Source organism: Choloepus didactylus, chromosome 16 (genome assembly GCF_015220235.1).
Source record: "Choloepus didactylus isolate mChoDid1 chromosome 16, mChoDid1.pri, whole genome shotgun sequence".
Classification (NCBI taxonomy): Eukaryota; Metazoa; Chordata; class Mammalia; order Pilosa; family Megalonychidae; genus Choloepus; species Choloepus didactylus.
This window is the reverse complement of record NC_051322.1, coordinates 62,745,834-62,761,538: the sequence shown is the minus strand read 5'-3', so window position 1 is coordinate 62,761,538 and position 15,705 is coordinate 62,745,834. Positions and strand designations below refer to the sequence as shown.

General features: G+C 33.9%; 1 protein-coding gene across 4 annotated transcripts in view; it reads right to left on the bottom strand.

The window, feature by feature from the left end:
* The window catches only part of SMCHD1 (structural maintenance of chromosomes flexible hinge domain containing 1), a 202,058-nt gene that overhangs the window by 124,951 nt on the left and 61,402 nt on the right, over positions 1-15,705 (bottom strand). For all 4 annotated transcript variants that reach the window (XM_037805484.1, XM_037805486.1, XM_037805485.1 and 1 more), the window contains exons 6-13: positions 15,093-15,207; positions 14,855-14,974; positions 7,151-7,317; positions 6,000-6,090; positions 5,025-5,235; positions 2,976-3,096; positions 2,714-2,897; positions 363-557 (exon numbers count right to left, since the gene is read on the bottom strand). In XM_037805484.1, the coding sequence (XP_037661412.1) occupies positions 363-557; positions 2,714-2,897; positions 2,976-3,096; positions 5,025-5,235; positions 6,000-6,090; positions 7,151-7,317; positions 14,855-14,974; positions 15,093-15,207 (1,204 nt within the window). The remainder of the gene's footprint in view (positions 1-362; positions 558-2,713; positions 2,898-2,975; positions 3,097-5,024; positions 5,236-5,999; positions 6,091-7,150; positions 7,318-14,854; positions 14,975-15,092; positions 15,208-15,705) is intronic.

Genomic DNA, 15,705 nt, shown 5'->3' with positions numbered 1-15,705 from the left:
TACTTTTATTTTTTATCCTTATTTTATTCTTTTTGGTGTAAGGAAAATGTTCAAAAATAGATTGGGGTGATGAATGTACAACTATATGGTATTGTGAACGACTGTACACCATGGATGACTGTATGGTATGTAAATATGTCACAATAAAACTGAAGTAAAAAAAAAATCTTGCTAATTGATCATTTGGAAATAACAGTTTTTCTAAATGCTATAATAAATTATGTCATTAAAATCAGTTTGACATTTTCATTCTTTCCTGAGAAGCTAATACATGCGTATGTGTTGTATGAAAATCTAAAAAATATATCTAATTTAATTCAAATAACACTAAAAATTGAATCTAAAAAATAAGATAAACCTACCAGCTGTCCAGCTTTGTATATTTTTCCATCCCATTCTATTGCTGAGTAGGTGGCCCAAGGGCCCTGCTTTTTAGACGGAAGATCAGGACGTGTAATTACTCCTTTAAAGAGTGTAAATTTTATTTGTTTGTCATACTTTTCATGACAGTCCTTCAGCCACAAAGCAAATTCTCTGTCAATTTTCATTCGTTGTTCCTGTAAAATTTAAATTTTTTCTATAAAACATACTAACTACTAAACAAGTATAACTATAGACACTTACCATTCATTCCACTTTTCCTTACATATACCCCCAATTCAGAAAAGTCTTAAAGTCAAAACATTTTGTAAGATCCTTCTCCCCTACAAATTTAGGTTTCAAAAAAGTTTATTACTGAAGAAAGACATCTTTGATATTACCCTGGAACCAAGGCTTTGATGGTCAACAACAACAACAAAGCTTCCTTTCCTGCTTTAAATTCTAGGGTACACCAATACTGGCTTGGCTACCTAGGAAAAACAGAACTAGCTGGCTATGAGAAAAGGGTCTGTGAGAGGAAGCTTTCTCACTGTAAACCATGCATTCTCAGTGGGGAAAACAGACTGTGTTCCTGTGGTATTATAATTTCATTGGGGGAATGATTAGAAAAAAAAAAAAAGTCTAAAAAGGGTCTTTTTTGAGGGTAATAATGAAATAAAGGTTGAGAAACATTGCTAAAGACTCTTTTACTGTTTTTAATTTTGTATTATATGCACATATCTACTCAAAAAATAAACTTGAAGTTATAAAGTGCTTTTTAACAATACACATGCAGATCTTTAGGAGAATAAGGAGAGAACCTCCATATTACATGCTTTCACAGAAGACAATAAACAAAGCTATAGAAGCTCATTCCTTCCTACACACTACAATACATCATTTCCAAAGGAAAATGAGGCAAAAACAAAATTTCAGCTGAAGTTTTTGTAGCTTTAAAATCTTCAGTTAGAGAGCCAAAATTCTTAGTCTTTAAAATAAAATTGTATTTCTTTTGTAAGTTATTTCAGTAAGAGGTACATACACATGGTAAAGACACAAAGGTCGTAAAAGGTTATTCAGTGCCAAGGAAATCTTCCTCCCACTCCTGTTCCCAGGTACCAACTCTCTCCTGAAGCAACAAATTAACTGTCTTGTCAATTTATTATGCTTAATTCATTGGATATCCTTTAAAATTATTAACTAGGAATGAGAAAGTCTGCCTATCAAATTTCTATATTGCACTTCAAGGCTAAGATAAAACTTAAAGAACTCCCAAGATTCATCAACCAAATTACCAGATACATTAATTCCAGAAACTCAACAGTGTGACAAAGGTCAGTGTAATGTGTGGCAAGATGACAGTTAATTTAGAAAAGGACTATATGGACATTCTTTATAGTCTTTCAACTTTTCTGTGCATTTGATATTTAAAAATATATACTTATTAAAAACTACAATGTAACAAAGGAATAAAATTAACCTACCATAGATAACTTTGGGAAAGACCAAATTGCTCAATAAATACCACAATATAAATGTGGTATTCATATTCATAAAAATGAATTCCAAGGGTATCATAATTGAGTACTAACACATTTTTACATGACATTTCTCAGTGGATAGCTAAGAAAAAGCATCTTAATTTTATAAGATTTATAAAATCTTTTATATTCCGCAACATTTTATAGGAATGGTTCACTATAAATATTGTGTGTTATATATTTGCATTTTTTGCCTGGCAAATTTAAGTTGATAATAAATACAACTATCCCATGATAATTCATCATTAAACTACTGAAAGAGTAGTTTCAAGTAAAAATTTCTGTAAGTAGAATAAAAGTACCCTAGTCTGACTCAAAATTTTAAAAAATTTATTCAGAGTGAATAATTCTTGTTTTAACACATCAATACATATATTTTAATAATGAACAATTTCAAACCACTTTTTAGTCCAGCATATTTCATAGTGCTACCCCATTTTTACCTTCAAGACTAAAGTAGCATATTTACATTATTAATATACAATATAGCCATGTATCTTATACAATTATTCATGTATGTTCTTATTAAATGAAGGTGACTCTATAGCTTCTATTCACTATGTCAAGGTCAAGATAATAAGATCTAACAAAGATTAGTAAACTTTATCTAAAAATGGTCTAATCAGTTTGAAATTTTTGAGCAATGTGAACAAAGGCTCATGAAGAAAAATTCATTTATACATCAGAGTATTTTGATTAAATAAAATCCCAAGTATGTAAATTATAAATAAAAACCTATATTACTCATGACTTACTTTACTTTGAAAATAGAACATCTGTTAATATTCAAAACTTGATATTTAAAATCATACCTGTCCATTTAAGATCCTTGTGAAAAGAGTGTTCTTATCTTTCAATTTTAGCTCAAGATCCATAAAAGTCAGTTTATTTGTGCTGACCTGAAATTTGTCATTAGTAAATAATGCACCAGATATTCTATTGTAGCATTCAATTGGTGCAAGACCTCTCTTCTTAGGAGGCGTACACCAGTCAAAGCTTGAAGAGAACAAACTAACAGTTAGGAAAAAGGTAAGATTAAAAAACAATATAATTTCAGCAGAAATCAAAACTTACTCTTCAACAGATGTATATGGTATTAATCGTCCATTCCAAAAACATTCAAAAATAGGTCTTTTCCCTCTTGCTGCTTTCTCAAGTATGAAACAGTCATCATCATCATCTTCATCTTTTAATTCTAGGTCAAAGTGGTAAGCAGAACAAAATGTTTACAGCTATATGGCATGCTCAATACTATCACTAAGAAGTCAATGTTTATCAGCTAATTATTAAAGTTGCTTCAGAGAAATGGTAACAAATCTGTATGATCTCTCAAATTGCACTTTATAAAAACTAAGGGTAGTTTTACTGTTTGGAAATCGGTCTTTCTGAGGACAAAGTGGATCACTTATTACCAATGGAGTTTGTCATTTAAAAGTCAATAATTACCTACACATATATTAAGTAAACTACATATTCAGAATACTACACTAGCGACTGAGCCTGCAATCTTTAAAACCTATCTGTAGAGTAAAAATAAATAAATAAATAAATAACCTCATACAACCAAAGAGATCAAAAAAGCATAATTAGCTTAATCGCCTATAACATTATACTTGTTATACTTGTTAGCAATACATTCTTGTACATTTAGATAAACTAGAATCAGATATTATGATCTTGATGAGTGGCACCTCAGTTATCCTGGCAGTACTACCCATCTAAAATAAAGAACTTCCCCCATCCCCCCACCCCACCCCCAAAAAGCCCTCATAAGAGTTCTTTTCAATAAAAAGAAATAACTACGCTTAGAGGAAAATCCCTCTGGTCATCACTCAACTTTATTGAAGAAATTTATTTGAAGACATCATTTGAAGAATTTTATTTTGTTCTTTGCCAGCAAGAACATAAATAGTAGAAATAGCAAATTAAAAAAGGGGCCAGAGAAATCCACGGAAGGCAGCTCCCTAGCAATAACATTTATCAAACACTTAGTAAATACATAGTGTTGGGCACTGTTCTAAGGACTTAGAACAGTTTCTTATTTGACCTTCACAAAACCGCTAGCAGGTATAAACTATTACTCCCATTTTACAGATAAGGACTGAGGCAGGGAGCGTTTTGTCCAAGTTTACATAATAGAAAGTGGCAAAGATGGCATTGAAACTTAGAAGATCTGGTTCCAGAACCCACAACACTAAGGAAAACTTCTGGATGAGGAGATTTAATCTATAAATTCAATGCTATTCTAATAATCCCACTAGGATTTTTTAACTGAATGTATGAAACTGATTCCAAAGTTCATCTAAAAGAACAAAAGCTTAAGAATTAAGAATATTCTCGAAGAAGAGCAATAGTGACAATACCTCGCCCTAAAGATACCAATATATAGGATAAAGCTACAAGACAGTATCGATACTCATATATAAAAATACAAAATAGATCAATTCCTCAAAAAGAATCCAGATCTGTGTCCTTATGGGAACTTAATATATAATAAAAGTGATTCTAAGGGAAAATTACAATATTTAACAATTGGTGATAGGAAACTCCCACCCAGAAAATATTAAGTTAAATTCCTATCTTACCCTACATACAAAAAAGGAGATTACAGACGCATTAAAGACTTAAACATAAATGGGGGAAAGAAAACCCACAAAGCTACAGATATTTTTATAATCATGAGGTATTAGAAGCCTTTATATAGCAAGACAAAATCAGAAAGTATAAAGAAAAACCTAATAGATATGACCACATAAAGCTTAAAACTCCTTTATAAATACTAATGTAATCAAAGATAAAGGAAAACAATATGGCAATGGTAAATATACAAAGGATTAATATGTAATACATAACTAAATGTTCAGTTCAGTAAGAGCTGTATGAGAAAGGAATATAAGGTTTTCTTAAAGCCAGTGCTTTATTCACTCAGAATTGAACATACATAAAAACCAAGAATTATGGAAGTTACAAATACCTAACAATTTAAGAAGAACTGCATGAGGAAAAAAATTTAAATATTTATTCATCTAACCTTAATACTGAACTAATGACGTTCATTAAAAAAAAATCACTATACTAAATCACAACTTCACATTTTGTAGCTAAGATAACAGATTAACCTACTTGATGGAAAGCATGGATCATCAGGGTAAGTTTCTCTATCATATAAGAAAGGATGATATCGGATAATCCCCTCCACTACACCGTCTCCTTCAACATGAGCCTTGAACTCAAAACTATCAGCTGCTGTGTTTATATACAACGTCTGCATGTCATCTTGTATTTCCCTTAGGTTGACAATCTTAGGTGCCTTCCCTTTTTCAAACATAGAAATCTAAAATAAAAATAAAAATAAAAATAATTAAATTCTATGGTGACTTCAATTTTGTTCTCAGCTAGGTTTCAAAACCAGAATAGGTAAAAACAACTTTTATTTGTGCAAGTAATCATCTAGCTTAAAAAAAAAATATATATATATATATATATATATATATGTGTGTGTGTATATATGTATGTGTGTGTGTGTGTGTGTGTCTATATATATATATAGGTTAAACAGCTTTAGTAGCATCTCAGTAAGGCATACACTACTAAAGATAAACAAAGGAACAGCAAATCCAAGCTGAAGGACAGTAAGTCTTGAGTACGTTTAATTCAACGTTTCTTGCTAGAAAAAGAAAGTCTGGCAATGATGCATGTGAAATAATTTCTAGCATGTAGGCAAGGTATTGAAAACTCAAAATTCAAATATTCTCTGCTTCTAAATCCTAAGTCACTACTGTAAGACATCTATGAAGGAAAGAAAAGTTATGTTATGTCCCTTTTCCTCCCTGATTCAAGACATGATGTTCAGAAACAACTCATATCTCTAGAGAAGAGAGAGGGAAAATAGAAACCAAGTACTACAGTAAATGAAGGTTCAAGGAAAATACATCTAGGAATGATCTCTTTACTTGGATATTAAATTACCAAAGTACTTTGGTAAAAGACAAGGGAGGTGTTGTCTAACTACTGACTGATTTTTGTTAACCAGAGTCACTTGAGACTTGAAGAGATACCTAATTATCCATAATATTTTAAAATGGATTTTTATCTTACTTCAATATCAATGTTGTTGAAAGGTCCAACTTCTTTCGAAGTATGTATTTCATTCCCCTTTGGGCCATGAATATAATAATGATAAATATGCCTAAAATACAGAAGAATAACTTTATACTTTTAATTCACATAAAATCATAGTTCATATAATCTTCCACCAAAAAAATTTCATAACTATTTAACATTACTTACTAGGTGTCAAGCATTACATGAAGAAACTTTAATACAGTATGCCATTTAGTGGTAATAACAAGCCTAAAAAAGGTATTCCTAAAAATAAAATTTATCTTCCATAAAGGAGAAAAAATTTTAACTGTTAGTACACATTTATGTATAATATAGAGAATCTCAAATTAAATGCAATAGTCTTTTGAATAAATGTGAAAAGATACTTTTTTAAAGCATGATTTTGTGCAAATGTATCCATTTTGCAACATTCAGTAATTCAGACTGACGCAAATTACGGAACAGCCCAGTAAAAGGTTATCTTTTATACAGCTTTAGAGAAAAAACTTGGAGCCATTATGGAAATAGTCCTCTGATTTTGCCTAATGGGATACAGAGTTCCTAGAATAATTTTAAGTCTTGCTGGAACAGATATACAATGACTTATTTTCAGTATTATTAATATGTCAAACATTAAGGGCTTGAAAAATGTTAATAGGCATGATAAATTTATTAAATAAACATTTACTGGGCATCTACTGTGTAGAAGGCATTCTTCTAGACACTGGGAACACAGCAGTTAAAAAACGGGGAAAGGCAGACAAAGCTCCAATGGGGGAAACAGACAAAACAAAATAAGTAAAATACATGGTATGGAAGATTACGATAGGTGCCATGGAGAAGCAGGACAAAAGGGGGATATGGGGGTGGAGGTGCTGAATTTGGTAAATTCTGAAGTTTATTTTTAATTTCATAATAGGTAACAAAAAACATGCACCTCAATGTTCAGTACATTAAATGTTATAAATATTTCCAGAATGAATAAATATTTAACACCAATATCAGAAAACTAGATACCATACTGAAAGGAAGGAAATGGGGAAGGAACAAGCAGAATACCCAAGAGGCTTCAAATTTATCTGTAATATTTTCTGTCTTAAAAGAGTTAAGTACCAACATGTCCTGAATCAAATAAAATGACTTACGCTAACTGTCGCGTCCAAAGATGGAAAAAATTTTTCAAGTACTGTATGTGTCCTGGTTGTACCCCTGTGATAACCACAGCAGTAAAGCTATCTTTTTCCTTCTCCTCTAAGATAAGATGGTGTAGAAATCTTTCATCATCATTTGTAATGTGAACAGAATCAGATGGCTACAAGAGTGAACATAACAGATTAGATAAGCCTAAATTGCAATTACACAAATAATATTACATCAATTTTTAATGTAATTCAATTGAATAGTTTCAGAAACAGGCTTCAAAAAACATCTGGTTGAAACTGGGACAATATAACAGACCAGCTGAGTGTGACAATGCTATAAAGACAGGGAACCTTTATACACATGGCTAAGCTAGCTTTACATAAAGGAGTTCCTATCCCATAATGCTAAACCAATTTTAGAATCATAAAAGAAAAGGTAAAGACCATGAATAAATACCAATTAAGAATGACTTAAAAATTGAGGACACTTACCGTAGGGAGGAATGAGTCCTTACTTGAGACACCTACCACTTAACTTGGTCAGAACGAATGTCCAGCCTTCCATGTTCATGAAAACTAAGGGGCAGCCTGGACCCAGCTGGCTTAGCCAAAACGCACTGTGTTTTATGTTTGGAAAAATCATTCTGGGCCCCAGAGCTTGCGGAAGGGAGGCGGGGGGAACAGGAATTACAAATTTCTCAATTTGTAGTAGGACAGCATTAAAATTGCCTACACACAAAGTACTGTGTTGCTATACATAAAAATTTGTAAAGATAAAGATACACACTAAACTATTATCTATAGGAAACTGATCAACTTTCTTTTTCAATAAGCCTGCATTATTGCTTTACTAATAAAATTTTTAAAACTCTTCAAAATTCTTCTCATGCATCCCCTACACACCATAATATAGCTACAATCCATAATATACATAAGTAACATTTTATACACTATTAGAGTTAGTAGGTTATTGTGGGTTTACTAATAAAACAGTCATTTACCAAATAACTATCAATCACCTTCTAAGAGCTATGCCTCATCCTGGGAATGAGGAACACAGGGCTCAAGAACACAGTGCCTTTGCTTTCTACAAATTACATCTGTTAGGAGATGAAAAACAAAAGATTATGAAACAATGAGCCTTTATAAAGATATGAAACAAGAGCTACAGAAGAGTGGTAACATTCACCCAGGAGATGAATGAAAGAACATTTCAGACAAATGAAAAGATGAAGGATTCAAGAGTATAAGGAAAACAAGGTAACTTAGAATATACAATAAACATATGATGAAACATGAGGCTGGAAAGGCTAAATTAGAGCACTGGAAAATGGGTGGAAGAGAGTATATGAAAGAATTTATTTTAAAAGACAATTAAATGTGGTGAATGATTAATGACAAAGATTAATGTTTCTAACTGCATAGCCATTAATTGCTTAGTGTAGTTGGAGGACAAAGGGAGGGAGAGAACAAGAATGGTGTATACCAAATATGAGTTATTTACCAAACACCTAACGAAGAACAACCAATTGAAACTAGAAATATGGGTGTGCTGGACATGATCAGTTGGTATTCAGCATCCATTCCTACCGCCTTTTACTGTGCCCTTTTAGGCTGCAGAGGTTGGAAAAACAAAACATATATTTCCCACGCTCCCTTGCATTCAGGTTGTGAATATAAATTATGTTTTACCAATCAGACATACTACACAAGAATTTGGAAGGCAAAAGCAAGACAGAAGTCATCTTCCCAAGGTTTTCCCAGTTTTCTGTTATTAACCAAGGTCACAGAAAGACCAGCATATCCAGACTTCTGCTTCAAGCGCCAAAAGGCCACTGCAGAACAGGCTGGGGTAAATGTGGCAGTGAGACCTTCCCAACTCCTGGACAACAGCTACGGCAGAGTGTTTTTGTATTCCAGTTTTAGGGGAGGTGCTTGATCTTCATATTGACAGCAGACACTGCAGCATCCTTCGAAGGTCAATTCTGAGCATTCTGGCAACATTCTAGGAGGCTCAGCCTAGAGTGTATTCCTTCAGCCCTTCCAACAATCATGCAAGTATATAATTCCCTTTATTAAATTATTTTGTTTAAACTTCCTAGAATAGTTTGTTTCCTTTACTGAACTCAGACAGATCCAGTATTCAAATTAAAGAGAAAATTCTTAACAAGAAATACAGATTTGATATTTGTCATATACTTATGGCTCCATAGAAGAGGAAAAGACTGCTTGATTATAAATAAAACTACCAGTCTCACCTGCAACCTGAAAACTGCTACACATCAGAGTCAGAGGAACAGACAAAAAAGGAAAGCTGAAAAGGACTCGACAGAAAAGAAAAAGAACTAGGTCCCTTACTGGTACTCATTAAGTGTTTGTTGGAATGAACTAAAAATAAAACACAGGAAAAGTTGGAAGAAAAATTATAACCCAAGAGAACTCAGTTCTATTCAGGTTTTGCCATATGTATACAGTTCTGAAAAATCACTTAATCTCAATTCCTATCTTCCTCTAGTTCAAACATAGCAAATAATATTTCTACCAATACACTTTATAGAGCTTTGTCATTATAAGATGAGATGGAGAGGACTCGGGCAAGATGGCGGCATAGAGAGGAGTGGAAGCTAAGTAGTCCCCCTGGAACAACTATAAAAAACCAGAAACAACTAGTAAATAATCCAGAATAACTGCGGGGGGACAAACGAGACCATCCATTCATCATACACCAACCTGAATTGGGAGGAATGCCCGAGAACACAGCATAAAATCTGTAAGTAAAACCTGCAGAACCAGGTCGGGAGACCCCCTCCCCCATAGCCCGAGCTGCGGAGCCGCGTGGTGCCACAGAGAAGCTCTCTCCCAGCAAGCAAATACAGCTCAGCTGAGCTCCACCTGGGGTTTTAAGTAGCGAGTGTGAACTGCTCACTACAGGTATGCAGCCCCCAAAAAACAGACAGAGGCTTTGGGTGACGACTGACCTGGAAGAGCCTGAGGGTCGCCTCGGACTGGGTCTGAAGGGGACTATCTGTTTCTTTTTTGGCTCAGTGGAGAAAGCCCCAGTCGTTTTCAGTTTCCAGGGCTGTGACTCTGGGAAGGGTGGAGACACCACAAGCAGAGAGGGAGACCACTGAAATGCTAATGACCTCCACCTGAGGGGTCTGTCTTCTCTAGGAGGAAAGGGGTGGGGCCCTTTCCATTCAGAACCAGACCCCAGAGCCTGGGGGAACACGGCCATACCTACTCACACCAGTCAAGAATTATAGGCTAACAGGCGTCACCTGCTGGGCAGAAAAGCACAGTGACCCCAGGCATCAAAGGGTGGAGCAATTTTCTAAGACACACCCTCAGGGAAACCAGATACTGAATATTTCTTCCCTCTGGGACCTGGGCCTGTTCTGGTCTGGGAAAACCTGATTTGGATAACCAAGGAAACCATGCCTAGACAACAGAAAATTACAACCTACACTAAGAAAAACAAAGTTATGGCCCAGTCAAAGGAACAAACGTACACTTCAACTGAGATACAGGAATTTAAACAACTAATGCTAAATCAATTCAAAAAGTTTAGAGAAGATATTGCAAAAGACATAGAGGCTGTAAAGGAAGCACTGGACATGTATACGGCAGAAATCAAAAGTTCAAAAAACCTACTAGTAGAATCTATGGAAATGAAAGGCACAACACAAGAGATGAAAGACACAATGGAAACATACAACAGCAGATCTCAAGAGGCAGAAGAAAACACTCAGGAACTGGAGAACAAAACACCTGAAAGCCTACATGCAAAGGAGCAGATGGAGAAAAGAATGAAAAAATATGAGCAACGTCTCCGGGAACTCAAGGATGAAACAAAGTACAATAATGTACGTATCACTGGTGTCCCAGAAGGAGAAGAGAAGGGAAAGGGGGCAGAAGCAATATAGAGGAAATAATTAATGAAAATTTCCCATCTCTTATGAAAGACATAAAATTACAGATCCAAGAAGCGCAGCGTACTCCAAACAGAAGAGATATGAATAGGCCTACACCAAGACACTTAATAATCAGATTATCAAATGTCAAAGACAAAGAGAGAATCCTGAAAGCAGCAAGAGAAAAGCAATCCATTACATACAAAGGAAGCTTAATAAGACTATGTGTGGATCTCTCAGCAGAAACCATGGAGGCAAGAAGGAAGTGGTGTGATATATTTAAGATACTGAAAGAGAAAAACCACCAACCAAGAATCCTGTATCCAGCAAAGCTGTCCTTCAAATATGAGGGAGAGCTCAAAATATTTCCTGACAAACAGACAATGAGAGACTTTGTGAACAAGACACCTGCCCTACAGGAAATACTAAAGGGAGCACTACAGGGTGAAAGAAGACAGGAGTGTGTGGTTTGGAACACAATTTGGGGAGATGGTAGCTCAACAATGTAAGTACACTGAACAAAGGTAACTATGAATACGGTTGAGAGAGAAAGATGGGGAGCATGTGAGACACCACAAGAAAGGAGGAAAGATAACGACTGGGACTGTGTAACTTGGTGAAATCTAGAGTATTCAACAATTGTGATAAAATGTACAAATATATTCTTTTACGAGGGAGAACAAGCAAATGTCAACCTTGCAAGGTGTTAAAAATGGGAAGGCATTGGGGGAGGGATGCAATCAGCATAAACTAGAGACTGTAACTAATAGAATCATTGTATTATGCTTCCTTTAATGTAACAAAGGTGATATACCAAGGTGAATGCAGATAAGGGGGGGGATAGGGGAGACATATTAGACACTTGACATTGGTGGTATTGTCTGATTCTTTATTCTACTTTGATTTAAGGTTATTTTTCCTTTTGCTGCTTCCTAGCTGTCATTTTTTTTGTTTCCTCTTTCTTTTGACTCTCTACCTTCTTTGACTCTCCCTCTTGCCTTGTGGAAGAAATGTAGATGCTCTTGCTTAGTATGAGCAGAATGTTCAATTAGGATGAACTTAAATGTTTGGAAATGAACAGGGGTGTTGGTAGCAAGATGTGAGAATAACTAACAGCGCCGAATGGTGTGTGAATGAGGTGGAAAGGGGAAGCTCAGAGTCATATATGTCACCAGAAGGAAAGTTGGAGGTCAAAAGATGGAAATGTATAAAACTGAATCCTATGGTGGGCAATGTCCATGATCAACTGTACAAATACTAGAAATCACTTCATGAACCAGAACAAATGTATGACAATACAACTAGAAGTTAATAATAGAGGGGCATATAGGGAAGAACTATATACCTATTACAAACTATATACTACAGTTAGTAGTATTTCAACATTTTTTCATAAACAGTAACAAACGTACTATATCAATACTAGGAGTCAACAATTGAGGGGGGTTGGTTAGGGATAGGGGAGGTTTAGAGTTTCCTTTTCTTTTTTTTTTTTTTTCATCTTTCACTTTATTTCTTGTCTGGAGTAATGAAAAGTTTCTAAAAATTGAACAAAAATTAAGTGTGATGGATGCACAGCTGTATGAGGGTACCCAGGGGCAAGTGATTGTACACTTTGGATCTTTGGATAATTGTATGGTATCTGAACAATCTCAATAAAAATGAAAAAAAAAAAAAAAAAAAAAAAAGATGAGATGGAAGTGGTTTAGGGATAATGTTAAATATACCAATAAACAAAATTATTAAATGTAACACCTTTAAAGAGAAAAAAAGTGAGATGAACAAAAGTGAAAATCTTTTCTGGACAAAGAAGAATGTTAAGTTACAGAGAAAATAAAAGTGGCTAATAACCATGAAAAAGAAAATTCAGTCCACTAAGTAATGAAGGAAAAGGTATTACTTTCACTCATCAAACTGCCAACATTTTGCTGGCTTCTTTTCTCCAATTTTCTTTTTAAGTATAAGGAAATGGTCAGATAGGCACTTTCATATCCTGTTGCTGAGTTCGACATTTAAATTAAGAGAAGCAATTGTGTAGACATACCATGAACATTTAAAAAGCTCAAAGTACTGACACGAACTAATTTTAATATGTAAACTCATAGACATAAAATATAATAATACAGGTTACAAAGGTATAGAATGAGTCTAAAGAATAGGGAGCAGTTGCTTAATATGTGCAGAATGTTTAACTAGGGTGAACTTAAATGTTTGGGAAATGGATAGAGATGACAGTAGTATGTCATTGTGAGAATAATTAACAGTGCTGAATGGCATGTGAATGTGTTGGAAAGGGAAAGTTTAGAGTCAAGTAGGTCACCCGAAGGAAAGTTGGAGGTTAAAACGTGGGAATGTACAAGACTGAATCTTGTGGTGGACAATGTCCATGATCAACTGCAGAAATTTAAAAAAGTTCTTTCATGAACTAGAGCAGATTATACACAGATTATACACTATTATAAGGAGTTTATAATAGACGGTTATAAGGGGGAAAATGTACCTACTGCAAACAATGAACGATAGTTAACAGTAATATTTAATACTCTTTCATCAACAGTAACAAATGTACCACATCAATACTGTGGGTCAATAATATGGAGGGATAAGGAGTATGGGAGGATTAGGGTTTTCTTTTTTATTTTTATTTCTTTTCTGGAGTAATGAAAATATTCTAAATTTGATCATGGGGCGCTATACAATTATGTGATGATACCATGAATCACTGATTGTATGTTTTGGATTGTTTCTCTACTGTGTGAATGTATCTTAACAAAATTGCAATTAAAAAATTTTTTTAAATATTATGTTAAGTGAAAGAAACCAGAAAAAAGAAATAAATAACTTCTTATATTAAAAAAAAACCCTCAAATTCATTGCTACTTATTAAAATTCTAACAATCTATACTAAGAAAAAAATTACAATTCAGGCAAAATTTTATGCAAACATATCTACTGTAATGTCTTTATAGTTACAGTAAAATCATGGAAATAAGCTAAATATACAACAGAATAGGTTATTTACAGTATTTTCATCCAAAGAAACATTATGAAGCAGTTAAAAATATGTTTCCATACCAAAAAACACCTTATAACACAGTGAAATAAAATATTAATTGAAATAATGTGGGACCAAAATTATTTATAAGTAAAAAAATCAGACTAGAAGGAAATCTACCCTAATGCTATCAACACTGTACTCTGGCATTTGGGACTATTTTTATTGTCTTCATAAATTGTCATAAAACTTTCTACAATTTCTTTTAGACTTGAGAAAGAATCTTTAAAAAGCTCAAATGAAAGACTTCAAAGTAAAAAAAATAAATTTTTTCAGAGAAAAGTTCAACAATACAAGAAATACCATATACTCACCAAGATTCAAACTTCTTGACATTTTGTCATATTAAAATAATAATCAGAATTCAAACTTTCAATGGAAATAAATCACTGATTTCTCTGAAGATCTGATTTTAGCCTATGGCTATTATAAAACAAAGATTTTAAAACTCAGATTCAGACCAAGGAGAGAAGTCTGTTTTTCAAGCAATTTACAACAAGCTTACTAGGCTTTATAAGACAACTTGTTTTCTGAAGACCCATAGCCTGAGAGAGCACATAAAAGATCATTCTTTCAACTCACATGTTTAAAGGAAAAAGAATGAAAAACTAACTCACTCATTTCTTATCTTCAAGTTTTTAAATCAACAATTCCGGTACTTTAGAAATTTTTAAAAAGAGTCTTCTCATACATCATCTGTCCAAAGGAATAAATTTACAATTGAGTTAAAATACATTGTACCTTTCTGTTTCTAATGTATCCACTATATATTGCTTCTTTATTTTTCTCCTTCTTCTCAAAATCTTCTTTAGAAAGCACAAGCTCGTGAACATCTTGAGAATCTGCAGGTTTGCTTATCATCTGTTAAGTATTAAAGAAAGCATTTTAAAAATTCCAAATACGTGGGCTGATTAACGTATTTAAACAACTTCAAAATATTCTTATCAACTTTCATTTATAAGAAATCTTTTTTACTTACTCTGGCTGATTGTCCAACAAAGAAGACAGCCTGTTTGCCCCCAACACCAAAATAGGAAATATCACTATTTAAACTGCGTGGCACTGGCACTGGACGAACATATCCTGAATGATCACTACAATAAAACATCACATTAATGCAATGGTTTTAAACAACTTACTTAGGTGCCACTTTTATTAAGTGTTAATAAATTGATGCCCCAGCAAGATAACAACACTATTCAAAAGTGAAAGAATCAGAGCTGAAAGTCATGGCATCATCTAGTCCAGTGGTTTTCAAAATGCAGTTCCTAGACCATCAGCATCAGCATCACCTGGGAACTTTAAGAAGTGCAAATACTTGGGACCCACCTACTAAATCAGAACATTCCAGCAAACTAAACTAAAGAAATATCCTTATCCTTTATATATCATATTGCCCTTCAAAATTGTTTGCTACTTCAAAATTTGTTACAAAATTGCCTGAAGAATAGCAGGATTAAAGCAGAAGAAAGTCTCATTTCCATGTATCATGACAGATGAAGAGCTCTAAAGGAATCTCCCACTGTACCATAATGACACTCTATAGAGGAGGCATCACTGGAGACCAAATAGGCAAGGTATCTATGGACAGC